Here is a 21,006-nt window from a genome sequence, read left to right as displayed (position 1 = left end):
AGGGAAGTTGAAAATGCAGAATTATAGAGCTGCCATTAATACAAGTTTTTCAGGTGAAAGTTTGGAAGAGATTAATCATGTTAATCTAATGAAAAAATGTGAACTCTCTCATAAATTTATTATGTAGGAGTTTGATAATCCTAGACCATTTAGATAAGGGAACGAGTCTGTACCAGGTATATAGATAGACAGCATCACCTGGAATCAGATGAGGTTGGATAAAAGGAACATAATTTTCTTTCCTGCTATCCTCCTATCCCTGTGTTTCCTGTATTCTGTTTGTATTTGAAAAGATTTGCTACAAATGCCTCAGTTGTGTGTTCTGGCTATCAAGTAGCAATGTCGGTGTACTTTGGGTAACTCACTTCTAAAGTTAGGAGTTTCTCATTGTATAGTTTCACTGTTTCTGTCTTTATTTTCCCAAGCAGATAAAAGTAAAAACGTAATTGATTACTTAGTAAACATCCAGCTTTCTCCTTTATAAGTGCTTTATTTCAATTTATGAAGCTGCTTAAAAATTGAATTATTTAAAATGCATTAAGGAAGCTGTGTAAAATAATAGTGGGTATCTTTTGAAATGTGAATACTTACTACATTTAATATTGTGGAAATTTAGATATTGCTTTGGATGGGATAAGCTTTTATTATTAATAGTTAGGGACACTAATGTCTAAAATTTGCATCATTTATTTATTTATTTATTTTTTTAAATTTGCATCATTTAAAAATGTCATTTTTCAGAATCTTAGGGGGAAAAAGCTCTTTAATTAATTGAGGCTTTAAATGAGTCAGAATTTCATGGGCAAATTTTTAATTAATGAATATTGGTGTGTAATTAGAAACATTGTTAGAGTCTTAATGATTGACCTACCAGTGAATGTTATGACTGCGTTTTAAATATAATTCATGCTAAGATTTAATTGCATTTTTGCATTTTGTTTGCTCTGCTTGAAATGAAGGTCACATGTAAAACGAATATACTTTTTTCCTACCATAGAATGTACTCTCTCAGCATTAATAGGGTTGGCACTGGTAGGTTCACAAGAACAACAAAAAAAGCTCACACAAAACAAACCAAATTTCTTTATGTTTCACAGATGTATCTAGTGATTTTTCCAGAAGGAACAAGGTATAATCCAGAACTAACAAAAGTCATTTCAGCTAGTCAAACATTTGCTGCTCAAGAAGGTAAGTAAAAACTTGACTGTACTTGAAAAATAATTTTTAAAAATAAATATCTTTTTCATTTTTGTTCCTGGAGAGGATATTTATGTCTTAAAGCAATGGAAATGAGTTAATGTGTTTATTTCTTTAGAGAATATATGTGTCATCTCTTTGGAAATGAAGTTTCTTCGTTAAATCTTATGCATGTTATATATATATATATATATATATATATATATATATTTAATCTCATATATATATATATATATGAGATTAAATTCGAGGCCTTGCTAAAATACATATTCCAGTGCCATGGATTTAGTGAAAATCTGGCTGGGTACCAGATTATGGAGCTTTTTCTCCATTGTGGGTTGTGTGATGGAAAGAGTCTCTGTTCTGTGGGCTGACAGACCTGGGCTAGAGTCCCAACTCTGACGTCCGTCAGGTATGTGGGTGCGAGTTGCCTCATGGACTCAGCTTGTCTCCTTATCTCTTGGGACATAGTACCTCAGAGGTATACTTATGATTGCCTATGTATACGAATTACATTAGAAGTATGTCAAGTTCCTACTGGAGAATGTGATGCAAGTTTGGTTTACAATACTTGGAAGTTACAAATGTCCCCAATAACAGGAATGTTCTTAGTATCTGTGTTTTAGAAAGTTGGAAAACTAATATACCTATAACCTGTTCAGTTTCGCCAGTTTGGGATATAAACAGAAAACAGTGGCTGAGCTGTCTTCTCCCTGTTGCCCTTAATGATGGGCTGTGAATTAGTGTACGATCTCCGTACATTGATCCCTAAGCACTTCCTGAGCCCATGCCTTGAGCTGTGTATGGGGCTGTCTAGGAGAACTTGTTGCAGCAAGAGCAGTGTCTCAATCTGCTCTGACCAACATGGCAGCTCCTACCCACATGTGGTAGTGCATCAGGGGAAATGAATTTTTATTTTTGTTAATTTTAACTAATTCATTGGGATCTGATACAAAATTCTTGATAATTCCATTATTGGAATTCTTTCCCTAGACTTCTGTAGGGCTTGTCTCCATTTCCTCCTCCCTCTCTGGTGATTCCCGGCAGTCTCCTTTCTAGTCTCCTCGTCTGCTTCATTCTCTCCTGTTTCAGATGTTGTTCTATTGTCTGACTTTGCTCCTTCATTCATTTCATTTTCATATTTTTTCTTATGGCCTTCATCCAGATCCATAGCTTTGACCACCGTTTATTTGATTGCTGATGGCTCAAAAAAGCTTTCTTCCACCCGCATCTGTTTGACTCTAGACCTGTAGGTGTAGCTGCCCAGAAGAGAGCTTCACTTGATTGGCCCAAAGGCCAGTGATGCTCGACATCACTCACCATTAAGGATAAACAAATCAAAACTACAATGAGATATTACCTCACACCTGTCAGAGTGACTAAAATCAAAACACAAGAAACAACAGGTGTTGGTGAGGATGTAGAGAAAGAGGAATCCGCATGCTCTGTTTGTGGGAATGCAGAGTAGTGCAGCCACTCTGGAAAACAGTATGGAGTTTCCTCAGAAAGTTAAAAATAGAGTTACCCCGCCATCCAGCAGTTGCACTACTGGGTATTTACCCAACGAGTACAAAAATGCTAATTCAAAGGGACAAATACACCCCAGTGTTTACAGCAGCATTGTCAATAATAGCCAAATTGTGGAAAGAACCAAATGTCCATCAACTGATGAATAGATAAAGATGTGGTCTCTATATACAATGGAATATTACTCAGCCGTAAAAGGAATGACATTTGCTATTTGTAAGATGTGGGTGGATCTTGAGAGTTATAATGCTAGGTGAAGTAAGTCAGAGAAAGACTTTGCATAATCTTATTTATTTCCTGAGGACCTCATCTCCAAATGCAGTCACTTAGGGGTTAGGGTTTCAAAATGAATTTGGGGGGTTGGAGGATGGAGGGGACACATGAGTCCATAACAGGGTCTTCTATTATCTTCCTATATGTTACTATATTTAATACTAATATTTCTTAATTCATTACTTTTTAAAATAATTTAAGATGAATATTTACCTTGTATTATCCAATCTCACTAAGATGTCTGTTTAAGATAGTTCCTAAAAGATACTTAAATTTAAAAATCCACAGTAATTTTGTAATGCTAGATCAAGTATTTTTAAGTAATTCTTAAAATGACATAATCATGATATATACCCTAGCTTTTTAATCGGATAATAACCCACTCACCTATAATTAATCATTATTAATCTGTTCTTTTTTTCTGAGTTGTAGATCTTTTTAAAGTTACCAGAAGGGGGGAAATGAATAATTTGTCTTATAGATATAATTTTTAATTACTGATTGTTCTTTCTTTAAATTCTACAATTGGAGAAACTATTGCTCTCTATCAAAACTGTATTTTCTCATGACTATAAGGTAACTATTTTCCACCATACACAAAAGAAATTGATTTGTGAACCATATATCTAGAAAAAGTGTTTCCTGTTTTCTTTCCTCTTAGGTCACAACTATAATCAAGATTACTTCAAAATAAAAATGAAAGAACTTGTTTCTCCATCTGTTAAACTAATTTTTCTTCAAGAAAGTTGAAACTTAGTAGCACCTTTTAGTCCGTGATAGTCACATTATTAATATTGCTCCTAAAATACCTTCCTTTGAATCTAACTTTAAAAAATAAATAGAAAAACCCAAACCAGCCTGTTTAATTTAGATTTTTAACATGTGATATGTGTTAATGTGTTTAAATAATTACACCTTCTACTCTTTAGTTTTTCATGGTCATTGGTACTGGCTGGCTTAAGAAGTATGAGTGATGGATATGGGTGTGTCTGTCTTAACTCTAAATATTTTAAGGTTCTGGTTATTACTATTTCTTAGAAGCGTTTTACTTCAAAAATGTATTAGCCACAGACTATGGCCATTCGGTATTAAGGTTGTTATTTAAGAGAATATCCGTGTTACCATGTCATGAATTCTATTAAGAATATTAATATTCTTAACAATATTAATTGTTCCCCTCAGAGGTTGTCATTGTAATGCTTTCTAAATTTCCTTCTCACTTCAAACTGAATGTTAGTTACTTCTTTAAAGAAGACTTACTCATATTTCTAAACAAATTAGTCAAGATTTTGTTTTTAGTTACAGTCTCTCCAAGACAAAAATTAAGACTTTAAAAGGTCTGAAATATAAGTAGACTCTTCAAGAAACTCTTAAATGTCAGGTAAGCAAGGTATATATTGAAACTGTTTCACTTTGCAATAGTAAATTAGGGAAAAGGGAATTTTATTTTTAGAAAGGCTAGCATGCAACTTGTCATTTAAAAAAATCAATGGTGAGGAGCACCTGGGTGGCTCAGTCGGTTAAGTGGCCACCTTCGGCTCAGGTCATGATCTTGGGGTCCTGGGATTGAGCCCATGTTGGGCTCCCTGCCTAGCAAAGAGTCGGCTTCTCCCTCTCCATCTGCCTGCTGCTCCCCCTGCTTGTGCTCTCTCTGTCTCAAACAAACAAATAAAATCAGTGATGAAACATTTAGTAAGAAAAACTGCAACAGAGTATGTAAATATAATAGTATTATATGAATATAAATAAAGTAGTATCAGATAAAAATGATCATTCTAAAATTGTTTATTAAATGTTTGTTTTGTTACATGCCCAATTAGATCATTTTAATTTAAATCCAACAAACTGGTCAAGGAATGACGTCTTCCTCTTCTGACTTCCCGTGGTAGTTCATTTCTTTATCAGTTTTTGAACTATTAATGCAGTTTTGTGTTGTCAGGTATCTGTCAATCTTTGCAGTGATTTGTGAGGTGTAGGATTCTGCCTGTTCCTAGGAAGGCTACAACATAAATCTCATGGGCCTCAGTTACTATTGAATGAAAGATCATAGATGGTTCAGGATATAAAAATAGAAAAGAATCACATAGAACTTGTATTCCCAGTCTAGAATTCTTTATTCTTTGTATTTATTTATTTGTTTGAGACAGAGAGTAAGAGAGAGAGAGAGAGAGCGCACAAGTGAGGAGAGGAGCAGAGGGAGAGGAGCAGAGGGAGAAGGATGTTCCCCACCGAGCAGGGAGCCCCATGTGGGGCTCGATCCCAGAATCCTGGGATCAGGACCTGAGCCGGAGACAGACGCTTAAGCTAACCAACTGAGGCCCTCAAGCACCTCTAGAATTTTTTATTCCTGTATGCAAGGCATTTTTGGAAAAGAATAGGGATGAATAAAGGGAGTAAGATAGCTTTTAAATTATATTTATATTTATAGTGCTTCCCAAGAAACTGGTTGTTTCACTTTGCATATCAACCTCTCCATCACTGTCTGAATTACAGCTGTATCTCATTCTCATCCTTTGGCCTACTCTTCCTCCCCGGTTCTGTAGCATGTTTCCGCCTGGCCCCTAGGCAAGTCACAGCCTTGGGGATGATAGCCGGGAGCACCAAGGGGAGTAGTGTAGAGAGGATCAAGTCACCACTGTATGCTCGTGCAGGGCTTTGGACAGAGCAAATGTCCAGGACTTTTTAAAGTTTGGTTTTGCTTGAGGCCACTTCCATACCATTTACTTAAAATTTTTACCAAAATAAATATTATCCCTTATTCCCCTAGCCTTTTCACTCCTTCACTGGCTCATTTGTGATTAAGAATTCAGCTGTTCAGGCCATGGCCCACGTTCTGAGTCAGTGGTTATTGAAGTGTTGTCTGAACCAGCAACATCAGCATTGTCTTGGAAATGCCTTGACATCCAGATTCTTGGGATCCACCCCACATCTGCTACATCAGACATTCCAGGGGTAGCGTTCTGCCTTCCCCACGATTCTGGTGCCTCCGAAAGTTTTAGAACCACTCATTTAAATAAGATTAGTCATGTGCTCAGCAGGTTACTTGAGTCAGATTTTTGTGTGTTCTAGGACATGTGGATCTAATATTTATTGGTGAGCGAACCTTTATTTTATACTTAGGCCTAACTAAGAGACAGGGGAGTTTGGTGGCAGTTACGTACCCACTATAGGAGACTTGGAGGTGGGTACAGGGAGGCTCTCCACGTGGGTCCTGGTAACATCCAGACACTGCTGCTGCTGTAATAGCTCCTACCCTTCTCTTATGTGAAATGTTTGATTTTGACTAAGTTCCCGTAGTCATTATAGATATATTGCTTTTCAGAGGTTACTAAGAAATTTGGAATCTTAATGCATCTTAATCCTCCTGAACCTGTTAAAGTGAGCTTCATGTTGTTTTGTTTTGTTTTTTACTATAGCAGCTGGCAAGGTGACATATTTAGACTTAGTAACCCTAGTAATAATAAAAAAGATGAACTTAGGGACGTATCTATAATGGCAAACTGAATACCTCGAATTTTCAAATTATTGGAACAAGTAAAAAAGATCCTTGTAGTTTTAAAACTCCTTAGGCTTAATAGCATTTGCTTTTATCCTATGAATAGCACAGACTGTTGTGTAGGTTTAATTGTCCTTTTAAAACAAAAAAGGAATTTTTTTCCTCTGTAGACTAAATAAAAATTACGCCTTGCAATGTCATGCTAATAAGTTTAGGTGGCAAATGGCAGGCTAAACTAGTATTTGCAGTATATGGTGTTAATCAACTCAATATTAAAAGAGCACATGCTAACCTAAGAAAAAAATATAAACTGGAAAAATGGGAAAAGCTCATGAATGGGAAGATTAAGAGATATGAATGATCCACACACGAACAAATGTCAACCTGGCAAACATTAAAAAAGAAAGTTACTGCCCAGTGTTGACCCACATTTGGTGGAGCGGGCACACTTCTTTAGCAGGGAGCTGAGGGGGCGTGTTTGCTCCTTGTGGAAGCACATTCGGAGACCTTGGTGTCTTACAGCGCTACGCGTGTGTTCTTTCATGGGTCAGGAGGCCAGAAGTCTGATGTGGGTCTCCCTGGGCTGGAGTTGGGGAGGGGTGGGGGTGGTGGGCTGCGGTCCTTTTTGGAGCCTTTTAGGGAAGATCTCTGCTTGCACAGGATCCTGGGCTCGGTCCGGTGCTCTGTTTCACAGTCTTGAAATTGTAGTGGGTCTTGCAAATTCTGTCTCCTTCTCCCTCTTGCTCGCTCTTCCTTGCCTTGAGCCTGTTTTCGGCCTGATTCTAACCTCGCTTTCCTTGGTTTCTTCGGCTTTGGGCCTTGCGTAGCTCTCGCCTGCCCTGCCCCGCGGCCTGCTGCCACCGCCCCGCAGTTCGCACTCCGCTCCTGCTCCTGCCGGTGTGACTGGAGCCTGCCCGTTCTCAGCCCTGCCTGATCCACTTTGGCTCCTCCCTACCCGAGCAGTTCTGTTTTCCTTTTCCCTTTTGAACAGAACTATCTGTTCTTTTTTCACCTCACATCTCAGGGTGTCTTTGCCTTGAAGGAGTTTTGTTTCTCTGACAAGATTGCATCATTGAGTCATGCATATCCTTCTGTAGTTCACGATTTTAATGTCACTGCTCTAAGAGCTGCCTTTTGCACACCTCACCAGCACGCTCTTGTCTACTCGCTTTGCCCCGGTTTGCCGTGGTCTGATTCTCATATAAGCAAACTGTGTGTGCGCGTGTATGTGTGTATCTATGTGTGCATGCGTGTTCGCACACCCACGTGTAGCACACGTGTGGTGTCACTCTTCTCCCTCTCATTTGTGCTAAAGGAGAAGTTTGGGCCCCTGTCATTTTCCTATTTGACTCCACCTGTTCTGAAGAGGTCTGTTCCCTTCCAGTTTCCCAGTGACCTCTCGCTTAGCGGCATCCGTTTGTTGGACGGTAAGGGGGTCCTGTGGTTTTCTAAGCTTGGAAGAGCAACAGACTGGGCGTTAATAAACACATGCAGGACGGAGTGGGCTGTTGGTGTTTTCTCACCTCACTTCACCCCTTCTGTAAGCTTCCATTCCCACCCCTCCTCAGAAAGTACTCCTCCAGGTAACAGGTGACCTTTGTTTGGCCAGGGGGCCACTTCTCAGTTCTGGATCTTTCCGTGTCTTTCGTTGACTAGTTCCTTCTTGAGATGCTTTCTTCCCAGGGCCTCTGTGCCAGCCCATTCTCCTTGTTTTTCTCCTTCCTCTTTGGCTGTTCTCTTTCAAGAGCTGGAAGATAAAAGGTGGGAGCTGCAGAATGTGGGTCGGATCGAGAAAATGTGTCGGGGCACTCGAGCTGCTCCTGGCACATTCTGCAGTGAGAAGATTTGTTTTTTTCCTTAGCTTTTCTTACATATTAATGATGGGCATTTCTTATTCATCTGTCACAAAACTGATTTTTCTGTCTTTCAGCATAATTTTTTAAAATACTGCTTTGTCTTTCTGTCTTCTCACTAACTTAATGAATTCTAGTAAGTGTTCTTACTGAATACCACAGAGTGATTCTGTGGAGCTTTGGACTTAATAAAATTGGGTGAGCTCCAAAAGCAAAGAAGGATGTATTAACTAATTTAATCGACAAATGAATGTTTCCCAGCCTTGTATACTATTCAGCTTTTTGTCATAAGTTTTTGAATAAATTAAGCTGCTTCTGCCCTGGGGACTTCAGTCAGATATGTGGTTGTGGGAATCTTCTTCTTTCCCACACCGCTTTGCATTTTAAAAATTCTTCTGCAAGAGGATCCCAACATACTATAGCTGTTCTTCCTTGTGCAGCTGATTTTCCCTGGAGAGAGGCAGGAGAAGATCCAAATTAACTTTTGTCTAGTCTGTTTTCATGTTACTTCAGAAAGCTACTCTGTTCTGTTACACGGTCAGTAAATATTCTAATCAAGAGAAAGAGAGGCCGTGGGGAGTATGAACAGTAGTGGGACACTCAATGGATGTGATTGATTATCCTGTATAAAGTACAGTGTTTTCTCAATTACAGAAACTTTGAGAAGTATATACAATGTGTGTGTGTGTGTCTGTGTCTGTGTCTGTGTCTCAGATATACCCAAGAGAACAGAGAGCCTGTGTTCATGCAGAAACTCGTTGAGCCCTCACAGTTCATATGAATGTTCACAGCAGCGTTATGTATAGTAGCCAAAGGTTGACAACAACTCCAGGGTTATCATCCAAGCAGCAGATAAACCGAGTGTAGCCGAGGCATACAGCGGAGCATTACTCAGCAACGGAAAGTAAGGAAGCACTGATCCCTGCCCCAGCAGGGATGAGCCTCAGAAACACTGTGCTCAGTGAAAGAAGCCAGGCACGAAGGGCCACAGTACTGGGACCGCATTTGTGCGGACTGTCCAGAACAGGCAGGCCCAGGCAAGGAGAGCCCTCCATATCTGCAGAAGGGCCGGGGCGTCTGTCTAGAGGGACGGACATGGTCTGGAATTTGATGGTGGTGATGGTGGCTCAGCTTTGTGAAGCTACTAAGAACCACTGAATCGCAGTTTGGAATGATGAATTTTATGGCATGTAAATGGTGTCTCAGTTTAATTTTAAAACAACAACAACAGTGTTCTAAGCATCAAGCCCAGTGTGCCACATGAACTAGACCACAGCAGCTCTTCCCTTGGGCACTCGATGTGGCAGGGGTCTTTCAGGTACTGCCTCCCTCCTGCGTCCCTATTTGAATAGAAATAAAATTAAATCGTGGACTAGGAGTCAGAATTACATATCGTACTCCTGAATCTGCAGGATGATGCAGCCTTGATTCTGTGGCCAGAGATAAGAATGGTAGTACCTGCCTGTGCCCGGGGTTAGCAGATTGAAGGGTTTCTGATAGGTCATAAGCTTTCTGAGGGCCAGTGTTCTAACAGTTTTCCCCAGGGTCTCGTACCTGAGATGTTTAATAAATATGTAATAAATGAATGTTGATTTAAATATATCAAGTCTTAATTAAGAGTGCTTTCTAAACCTCAAGCCCTGTCCATGTATATGAGATATAGCTTTAATATATTTAATATATTGTGGTCTATTCCTAGAAATTTAAAGACAGTCTGGATATTATATTCTGCTGAGATGTTTTGTAATTAACTCATGGCCACAACCTCTCTTTTAGGCTTTGCAGTATTAAAGCATGTGCTGACACCAAGAATAAAGGCAACTCACGTTGCTTTTGAGTCTATGAAGAATTATTTAGATGCGGTCTATGATGTGACAGTGGCTTTTGAAGGGACTATTGATGATAAAGGACAGCGGAAAGAAGCCCCGTCCATGGCCGGTGAGTTGATATTTTCAGTGACGTCCTATATTGGCGAGTGTGTCATTAGTCTCTTCAGCGGGTACATGTACTTCATAATATTTACTTGATGTATTTTCCAAGTGTATGCTTGATCTGTTTTCCAGGTATTTTTTTACTAATCCATAACAGTTTGAATTTTACAAGTCTTTCCTGGTTGCCACAGTAGTCCTTCAGACTTCCCCATTATCATCAGCTCAGTTTCCTTCTACCCCGAGTTGGCACGTGAGGATGGGAGGCTGCAGACATCAGAGAGCGGGATGGGGAGGAGAGTGCTAAGCCACAGCTGTATTGAGGTCTGCGGATGGCCAGCGCCACCTTTATATGGACTTGTGAAATTTAGTATCTCTTTGGCAAGAAGAAACAGTTAAATATGACTCTCTCTTTTTTCAAACCTGTGCTGGGGTTGTTGTGGGGTTTTTGTTTTTTTGTTTGTTTTGGTTTTTAAGTAGGCTCCATACCCAGCGTGGAGCCCAGCAAAGGGCCTGAACCCACGACCTTGTGACTGAGACCTAAGTTGAGATCAAGAGTTTGACCGTTAACTGACAGAGCCACCCAGACATTCTAACCTATGTTGGGTTTTAAAGACTTTTTAGCTGTTGCCTATATATATGTCAGATGTAACAAGAAAAAATAGAATTTTAAGTGGGCAGAATATTTTAATTAAATATAACCAAAAAGACACTCTTGACTGGTAGAGAAATTTAAATACAGGATTAGGCAAACAAGGAAATGGGAAGTGTTGCCTTACCGAAGTGTCCATTCGAGCTGTGATCGAGAGAGCGAACCCGAACTTTGTATGTCACATGTGATACACAAACACTTGTGTTGAAGAGTGAAATACCAGGCCTGTCAAGTGTGTGTGTCAGTGGGACCTCCTGATGACTGATGTCCAAAATACATCCAGAAGACATAGAGAGTAGCTTCCCAGAGCAGGAAGTTGGGAGAGAGGTACCGAAGGATGAAGCACTAACTGGAGGTGAATGGGGTGAAATCGGTCACAGTGACTGGAAGTACAAATCTGAAGTAGTAGACTGATCGCTCTCACATTGCCTTTGACACAGAGCAGTTGTCATGTAGGAAGCTGAAGATTTTTTTCACTTTTTTTTTCTTTAAATATTTTATGTATTTATTTGACAGAGATCACAGGTAGGCAGAGGCAGTCAGAGAGAGGGGGAAGCAGGCTCCCCGCTGAGCAGAGAGCCCGATGCGGGGCTCGATCCCAGGACCCTGAGATCATGACCTGAGCTGAAGGCAGGGGCTTAACCCACTGAGCCACCCAGGCGCCCCAATTTGTTTCACTTTACATGAAAATTTTTGGAACATATCCTACATCAGATAGTCTAGACACCACAACTGTATAAGACGCACAGTGAAATGGCTGGCTTTCCAGCACATCCCCCTTCGCCTGGGTCCCCCTTCCCTTCCCTGCCCAGAGGTGACCACTTTTCATCAGTGTGTGTGTCACATGTGCAAAATTAAATCTATGTTCTTAACTCTAGAAATTCTTCCCTTCTTGTCAAAAAGTCAATATTTTCCTTTTTTTTACCATCAGAGGAGTCATTGACCTATTTTTACATTTGAAAACACATTCATTTAGTTCAACAATATTATCACTAGTTTATCTTTAAAAAAAAAACAAAGATTGATTGAGCATTGTTTCATTGTTTAGGAGAAGCAGATCTAACCGTTTATGAGAACCTTCGCAGACTGCTTTCATTATGCCGCCGTCCTGTCATAAGGAACTCCTGGCTTTGGCAGTGCTCACAGGCCAAGTCCCGCCCTCTGTAGCCTGCCCTGCGAGGAGTCTGTATCCTAGCTGTCCACGCTCTTCCACTCCACTGCCTTCTGGAATGGAAGGCTGTGTGAGGGCCAGGACGAAACCCCTCTCCTCTGGTGCCCCCCCCAACTTGGCTGTTACCACAACATTCCTCTTCCCTCACTCATTTGCTTTCTCTTGCTTTAGAGGTCCTGTGGCACTAAGTGCTTAAGCCACAAGGTTGGCGCTCAGCATATGGCAATCGCTTACCTTCCCCCATGGGTGCGTAGCCTTGAGGAGGAAACCGCGTTAGAGCTGCGTTGTCTACATTGCAGCCCAGCACCGCTCCTACTGCTCTGCTTCCTCTACTGCATACACATTAGTGCCAGTGGCTTTGTGTTTTCCTTACAAATTGTCTCTTTGAGAAGGTTGGCCTTTCTAACTATCACACCCCGAAGCCATGTGAAAAGTAAATCTGTCATTTCAGTCAGTTAAGGGTGAATATTTCCACAAGGAAGAATATACCAGAGTAAAATCAAAAGACTGAAGACAAACTGGGAAAATATTTGCAGCTTAGATCACAGGAAAAAAGTTGGTTTTCTTGATGTAGAAAGTGCTTCTACAAATTGAGAAGAAGGTGATCAGTAACTCAGTAGTAGGTTACAGAAAAAAATGCTCCATCTCATTCATAGTAAGAAAAATACAAATTAAGATTTTTAGCGAGGTATCATCTTTACTATCAGATTGGCAAAAATCCCAGTATCAGGTTTGGTAACAGGCCCATGGATGAAACTCAAGTACAAGAGTCACGTCTGTACTTTGCTCTTTGGGGTGCAGGGCTGTGCAGCCTCCGCAGAAGCCGCCCTGGCAGGGTCTGCCAGCTCCACAAATGCATGGACATCGCCACTGCTGCCAGTGTGCCTGTGCACGTGAGAGGCGACATCTGGTTTTCCATGTCACATGTTGATTTTAATTGTGAGTTTGGGACCTGTGGCTTGAAAATCCCCACTCTCATTATTATATAAATTGATTGCTATTCTGCTCAACTTTTAATTAGAATAGATTAAGATGCACTTTAAATTGATGATGTACGTTGAGTTAGGTATAAAATTCCATAAGTTAGAGTATCATAAGTACTTGGTGGTTCCGTGTGATAAGTATTAAATAGTATCTCCATACATACTATCACTTAGTATTCATATTTGATAGCCCAGTTAAAAAACATTATTTCCATAGTTGCTAGATTGTGCTTTAATATGCCACAGGCCAGTCTTTCTCAAAGCGTACTGAGTTGCATTATACTCCAAAAGTATTGCAGTTCCCTCCGAGTCACCTAGGACGACTGCTGACTGCGCAGGCCTCTGCTCACCCTAGACTGCTAGTGTGGATTGGCTGCAAGGGACGGCAGAACCTGCAGGGTTAATGAACTGTTGTGATCACGAGTCTTACAGTTTGGGCCTTAATGAGGCCTCATGTTAGAGAGCTAGTCAGCAGGTAGTGTCCCTGGTGCTTCCCGTTTTGTGGTGTCTTTGTTATAAGGTGAATACTGATCGCAGCCCACCTGGCTGTGTGCTTTGTGATTCATCTGGGCTTGTTATAAGGGTCTTTGTCTTCCCTGAACAGTGTTCACTAGGCAGAGGAGAGACAGGCCAGTCTCATTATAGACTTACTTAAAATCCTTTTCTATAGTAGGAGGTATACCACAATAAATTGTGAAGTTAAAGATAACGTTTGATGTTCTGTTTAACCACTTAGTATGGTGCTAGGCTGCTTCTTCCTATTAACATTTTCTTATATGAAAATAAAACTTACTGGGAGGGGAAAATTACAGATAGTCCAAAAGAAGAAGGAAGAAACTCCACAGGCTGACCTGTCCAGATGCAGTTAACAATTTGAATATTTTCCTCAAAATCTTCCTTTTTATAAAGTCACTGTATTGGAGTATGTGCCTTTGGATATTTTTAGATAAGGTCATTTGTATATATTGTTTTCTTTATGTCCTGCTTTTAGTCATAAACATCTTTATCTGTCAGTATATACACTTCTAGAATGTCTTAAAAATGCTGTATGATGTCCATTGATGTGAGGGTATACTGGCTTATCTACCTAGTTTTCTACTCCTGGATTTATGTCATTTTTCCCCAGAGGCAAGGGCGGGTTACGAGCCAGCAGTGTGGGAGCCAGGTGAGGGGCCCAGGTGTGTGGAGGTTGTCCCCATGCGGCACATGGACATTCTCTGCTCCTGCTGTTGGAGCTCTGCTTTTCTCTCCTGTCTCCACCGTGCCTGGCTCCCCAGGCACAGACCAAGTGGAACTTAGTTTCTCCAGAGACTAGTCCTTGTGACAGGTATGAATACTTGAAAGACTCCTATTACCCTAGCATATATGTCCTCTAGGGCTCTATGAGGGCTCCACCGGGAAAGTTCTAATTGGAAAAAAATGATACCTTGGAGCACCTGGTTGGCGGGTCCTGCTTCTCCCTCTCCCCCTCCCCTTCCAGCCCCGCCTCGTGTTCTCACTCCCTCCTAAAAAAATAAATCTTTAAAAAACGTTATACCTTAATTAAAATACTTTTTCCATATATTTCTGAATAGTATGGGAAAATTTTTGCTTATACAATAAAATAAGCACCAACTAATGTAGTTTTTACAAGTATAGAGACACGAGCTTTATTAAATTTGGAAGAAAACATTTATGTCACTTCTTTCTTGTCTCCTGAAAGTCTTTCAGTGTTTTTCTGATGATTCTCTCCTAGTTTCCATTTGGGTCCCCACCCCAGGAACTGGGCTGTTGGGGTTCCATGGCCGTCCGTGCTGGGTCTTGGTCCTCTCCAAGCCCGCCAAGGGTAGTAGCACTTGCCTACACGGACTCCTGCAGGTCGAATAAAATAGTGTAGACGACACTGGGTTGTAAACACCAGGGTACCATGTAGATTTTACTCCCACATGAATTTGGGAGTCCTTCTCAGTATCCGTGTGTCTTCCATCCTCAGCTGATGTCTCGCGAGAGACACTGCTACACTTCCCAGGCACCACAATTACAAGTTCAAGGCTGCTCACTTTTTTTTAAAATTTATTTTTTATTTTTTATAAACATATATTTTTATCCCCAGGGGTACAGGTCTGTGAATCGCCAGGTTTACACACTTCACAGCACTCACCATAGCACATACCCTCCCCAATGTCTATAACCCCACCCCCCTTCTCCCAACCCCCTCCCCCCAAGGCTGCTCGTGTTTATCTCCAGCCTGCGGCCGTGCGCATCCCTGCGGCATCAGGGCTAACTACGGGTTGGCCTACCGTTGACCTACCGTTGCATGACGGCGATGCTGAGCGGGGGATGTAGATGATTAGGTGAAGGTTGGGGACTTGGTATCAGGCACTGCATTTTTATGGATCAGAAATACAAATGAGAGGGCAAGATGAGAAGTAATGTGCAGCCAGAAAGTTGGAATCGCCGACTTGTAGGGCGTACCGTGTGCTGGTGCTGCTCACAGCGCTCGGCATCCAGACTCCTCACGGCAGCCCCATCAGACCAGCGCTGCTCCCTCATCTCTGTCTTGCGGACTGGGAGACAGGCACCGACTGCGAGCCGCTCTGCCCGGGGCTGACCAGGGAGCGGGACCCAGCCTGCCTGGCTCCCTATCCGTGCTCTGAGCCTCTGTGCGGCTCTGCCGCTGAGATCCTTCGACTACATAAATGAGAGCGGAACCTGAGAAAGCAAGGACAACAACTCTGCAGAGTCGGGTCTTCCCCCTGTGCTTTTTGTGCCTTTATCTTCAAAGCCAGTTCACTCCTGAAAGTATATAACAGGACAGTTTTGATGCTGGAGATGCCTCGTGCTATTAAGGCTTGACACCGGTGGTTAAGAACCATCATAGAGAATCTGTAGCGAAAAAGAGATAGATGCCTGTGGAGTCCCAAGACTCCTATTGAAGCAGAAACGTCCTTCAGCTGCAGACCATGTGAGTCACCACTTCTTGGAACCCTGTCTTTGAACGCATTTCAACTCGAGAAAATAGGTCTAAGCCTCCTTGCATTCCCACCTAGGGAACGTAGTCTCCTTTGAAATCTCTTCGGACCTTCTCCTCATTGTCCAGGGAATTTAATCTATTCATGATCTCAGCTCTTCACCGAAAGGCATCCATGAGAAGAGGAATTTCCCAGCTCCGAGTCCTTGTCTTGGAATCAAGCCTGGCCTCATGGCTTGTGCAGCGCAGGCTGAGAAAGAACTGCCTGCTTTGTTCAAATTAGCGTGTCTTAGGAACTGTAGTCACTTCAAAGCTCGTAGCTATTCCACAGAAAGAATTTGGTTCCTAAACCGAGTATGAATGTGAAAATATGGCAAAGGCAGGAGAGCTGGGGGTACCAGTGAGTAGAAACCAACATCAAGTCCTGGAGGAGTGGAGCTCTCTTTCCCACGTCTGTGCTGGGTGTGTGACCCTCCGTGACAGGCTGACATACCCGGCCAAGGCACTAGGGACTCAGGGGGTTAAGTGCCTCGTGCTGCCAGTGCTCTGGCAGAGTGAACCTGCCAGACTTCACCTCTGCCCTTCGGGGACTCACAGTCTAGTGGGAACAGCAGTGACAGTGTGTGACGAGTGATACACTTGGACGCAGCAACATGGTGTGCTCATGCAGGTGATTAGTGAGCCTGAGGGTGGTTGGCATTTGGGGACAAGTTTCTATTCCTGGGCCACGTACGGACTGGAAGGCTTGTGTATGCAGAGTAACATTTGGTACTTTTGATTTAACTGAATGACTTCAGGTAATTGTGGTAGACTAGGACATTATAGCACTCTTCTACTTCAGCTTGAAACCTAAAACCATCAGTATATATTTCTTTTTTCTATTAACTTTTTTCTTTTTTAAGCTTAAGAATCTGCTTTTTCATCTTTTAAAAATATATTTTACCTCATTTTCAGTTGTTTTATATAACGATGAGTTGTAAAATAACGAAAAATGAATTTTCTTGTTTCTTGTTAGAATTTCTTTGCAAAGAATGTCCAAAAATTCATATTCACATTGATCGTATAGACAAAAAAGATGTCCCAGAAGAACAAGCATTTATGAGGAGATGGCTTCATGAGCGTTTTGAAATTAAAGATAAGTGAGTAACAGTTCTCCTACTTCAAAAACTTGGGTTTGGCTACATTTCAGTGTAGTAAATAAACAATTTTAAACTAATGTATGTTTTTTGTAAACTCAAGTCCAATCTGTTCATGTTTTAAATCTTACTGTTTTGTTGTCTGTGAAAGAACTTGTTTTAGGAGGCCTTCCTGTTTTCATTCTCAATATTTTCTAGAGGTACTCTGTGGTACGATATAAAATTAGAAAACACACACACACACACACACACACACACACAGCTTTTCACTGTGAGATGCCCCACGTCTGCATTCCCGGGTCAGGCAAAGTGGTGTTGTGTTTGAGAACTAGCTGGCAGGCCCGCGGTGCCCAGAGAGCGAGGCTGTGGGATAGAGCATTATGTCCGGGGTACGTGTAGAAATGACATGGGTTTACTTGCTGGAAGAAGGACCAGGTGACATTCTGACATTCTGCTGTTAGTGTTTTGGGGCCTAAACAGTTTCTGGGGTTGAGCTTGTGTTCATCTGTGCTATTCACATCACTTCAGAGCAAGACAGTGGTGTGGACCCTTGTTGAGCGTTGGCTGCCGGTGAATTACGGGTGTATTTAGACACCGCCTGGGTGAGGCACGGCTTAATGAGGTCGAACCGAGGGAGAGAGCGTGAAGTTCTGCTTACCCAAGAGCAAATCTGGAAGGGCCAGGGGCCCTCTGTAGGGGATGATAGACCCCCTTGGATTTAATACAGTTTTCTAAAGGAAAAAATTTTAGAATTTTCTTCTCTTTTTAGGAAGATAAAAAGTGGATGTCAGGTTTTGATATGATGCTTAGAAACTGAATTCTCTTGGATGAAAACTTTAGGATATATTCTTTGTTGTTTGTTTGGTGTCAGTGGGAGTTTTATCCTTTGGTGCATATCCTGTTTTTTGAAAGATATGTTTTAAACATCTCTACTTTTTACCCTCTTTTTGAAAAAAACAGATCCATTAGTTATAGTATGTATGGTTTACCAAAACCCCAACTGTGGCCTTTTTACAGACTCAGAAGTAAGATTTCCAAAATTAGGCTTGTGTTCAGAAATTTGACCTGTGTTTTATTCTCCTGATACGCTTCTCAGCAGACTGCTCTGGTCCCCCTTTCTTTGTTGTATTACAATAAAATTATTTCCTCAGTTAACCCTTTTGAGTTAACTTTAGAAAATGAAAACTTGCATTGAAAATGAAACTTTATAAAGTTTATGGACAAGTAGCTACATTCCCTTATTTCGTGTCCCATCAGTTGTACGTGACGGAATTTATACCACCAGCCATTCACTGTCACCCACATGGGTTACAGAAGAAATTTCAAAAGTAAAATATGTGTGTTTTGACATGAAAATCAGTTCTCAGAAAAAAACCCCCGAACAATACGCTTAACATCCAATGTATTCATGTTATAGGCGCTAATACATACTTAGAATGAGCCTGGACCTTTTAAAACAGTGGTTATCTCTGAGGAGGGTGTTAAGGTAGTAGAAGGGTTTTCTGCTTTGTATTTGTGTTTGAGAGTTTTTTGCTGAGTCTCTCCTGCTGTTATAACTTTACATTTTTTAAATAAGATAGGAAAATGAATTAACTATGCCATTTTTTCCTTCTTATACCTATTTTTATAATCCCATGCAAATAAGGGCTTTTTGAGGGAAACTCCATTATACGTTATAAGAACTGCTGATCTTCTCTTTGACTTCTGATGGATTGGGAGCCACAGGAGGGAGGAGTGGAGACGGGGGGGAAGGTGGAGACGAAGTGGGGTTGGTTATTACCCATGTGTGAGTGAGTCTGGTGCTTGCAAAATTATTAAAAATCTGAAGTTTAAAAAAATCATCCCCACAAAATTACTTAAAACTATCTTTTTTAAAAAATGGCATATAATACAATTCATCACTAATCATGAACATATAAAGCTATTTTCAAAGTCTAGAAAGCCCAATTAAATCAAGTCTCTAGGTATTTCCTTATCCCAAGGACCTTTAGCTTCTCCAGCATGTAATAGGCAAACAGAGCTATTTGTTAAATTAGAATATTAAATGACCAAACCTGAAACTTTAATTTTTTTTTTTTCCCATTCTGGCCATAGGTTGCTTATAGAATTTTATGATTCAGTGGATCCAGAAAGAAGAAACAAATTTCCTGGAGAAAGTGTTAATTCTAAATTAAGTCTCAAGAAGACTTTACCATCATTATTGATCTTAAGTGGTTTGACTGCTGGTATGCTTATGACCGAGGCTGGAAGGAAACTCTATGTAAGAACGTGGATTTATGGAACCTTAATTGGCTGCTTGTGGGTTAGTATAAAAGCTTGAGCAGTAGCTGTCTGCAGGCAGTGGGATGTGCTCCGTGGTTCAGTGTTGGCAGCCACACCTTCCGTCAAATTGTTTCCTGATTTTAATAAGAAGTGTAAATAAAGCCTTGTTGATTGAACATTGGGTAAAATAGAATTTCTGATTAAAGCCGGCATGCAGATGGTCTTGGGCAAGCATACATGGTTTTACAACTTTAGAACAGAAGCTGCTGGAAAGGGGAAAGCTAAACAGTTTATGCTATACTTGGCATTTCCTATGAACTAATGTCATCTTCAGAAGACTATTAGGATTGTATAATTTGTTATTGTTTTGTAATTCAGATAGCTGCATTCATGAACATTAATTCGCGTATATTTCACTGTATTTGTTACTTTTAGTTTTTTACAACTTTGACTAGTCCAGCATTTATCACTAAAGTATTTAGTATCTTGGAGCTATGTAATATTTTGCTTTCTGCTTAATTTCTCCAAGTGAGTGAAAGAAATTGTATGTAAGTATCAAGAGAGATACCAAGGAAAAGGGCAAGAAATTGTCCATGGGGAGGAAGCTCTGGTTAGCGCATGCTTTTGTTGTACTGCATTATTAGCTGATTTTACTTTATATTTGCAGAGTAATTAACATTTCTAATATTTATTGAAACAGCTAAATTTGCACACCCTGTATTGTCTACAAAAGAATAATGTATAAAATATGAGAATTAAGTTTAAGTTAGAATCGTGACCCTGATTCACTGTAGCAGAACTTTACATTGCCCGGCTTTTTGAAGAGTTAAGCTAAGCTCTTAGTACTTCCCAACATCTGTGCCATAACTACTTGAAAACCTTCAGGTTTCCTATTATTTTTTATATCAAAATAATCAGTGTGAACCTTTGTTGGACCTGAGTCCACAGATATTTGAGGTGATGGGAGCCTCCAGACGTCTGACTAGATTTACTAGCACGTGCCTTTGCTTGTTACTCTTGAGTTTAGCACAACATTTAGTTCGGAAGTCGTTTTTTTTTTCACGTCATCACAGTCAGTTTCCACTGTGTTTGGATTCTCTTCCTTTGGACGACTGTCCGCGTGCTGCCCCGTGCCTGGCACAGGACACGCGCAGGAGGGCTCTGAGCCAGCCAGTGTCTGTCCCGCCACAGGGCGGGCCCGTGGGAGCTCTCATGAGCGGCCCTGCTGGCTGCGCCACAGGCGGTTGGCGCTGGTCTCATGTCAAGAGATTGACCTTCCACGGGCCAGGAAGATTGAATCCATCACCTGAATGAATTTGTTTAGTTCTCAGTACTTTTAATGGGGCTACACAGTTAATCCATATCACCTCCGAACAAGAGCGCTGTTTCAGGAAACAGATCACCCGATTCAGTTTTCATTCACGAAATAATGGATGTGCAAGAGGATGACCTTTTTTGGATCTGCTCAGTGTTGATGTTACAACTTCAGCTTGATTGCCTACCAGTCCGTTAGGATAACATTTCTGCTTCATGGATTTTTGTTGCAAAATTGTGTCTGTGCCCCAGATGAAACACACC

General features: G+C 41.0%; 1 protein-coding gene across 1 annotated transcript in view; it reads left to right on the top strand.

The window, feature by feature from the left end:
• AGPAT5 (1-acylglycerol-3-phosphate O-acyltransferase 5) overlaps positions 1-19,604 on the top strand; it is a 51,404-nt gene extending 31,800 nt beyond the window's left edge. The window contains exons 5-8 of the mRNA XM_059155947.1: positions 1,098-1,188; positions 10,123-10,284; positions 17,046-17,169; positions 19,261-19,604. Of these exons, the coding sequence (XP_059011930.1) occupies positions 1,098-1,188; positions 10,123-10,284; positions 17,046-17,169; positions 19,261-19,486 (603 nt within the window). The 3' untranslated portion in view covers positions 19,487-19,604. The remainder of the gene's footprint in view (positions 1-1,097; positions 1,189-10,122; positions 10,285-17,045; positions 17,170-19,260) is intronic.
• The last annotated feature ends 1,402 nt before the right edge of the window (positions 19,605-21,006 follow it).

Source organism: Mustela lutreola, chromosome 18, assembly GCF_030435805.1.
Source record: "Mustela lutreola isolate mMusLut2 chromosome 18, mMusLut2.pri, whole genome shotgun sequence".
Classification (NCBI taxonomy): domain Eukaryota; kingdom Metazoa; phylum Chordata; class Mammalia; order Carnivora; family Mustelidae; genus Mustela; species Mustela lutreola.
This window is presented reverse-complemented; position numbering and strand designations above follow the sequence as displayed.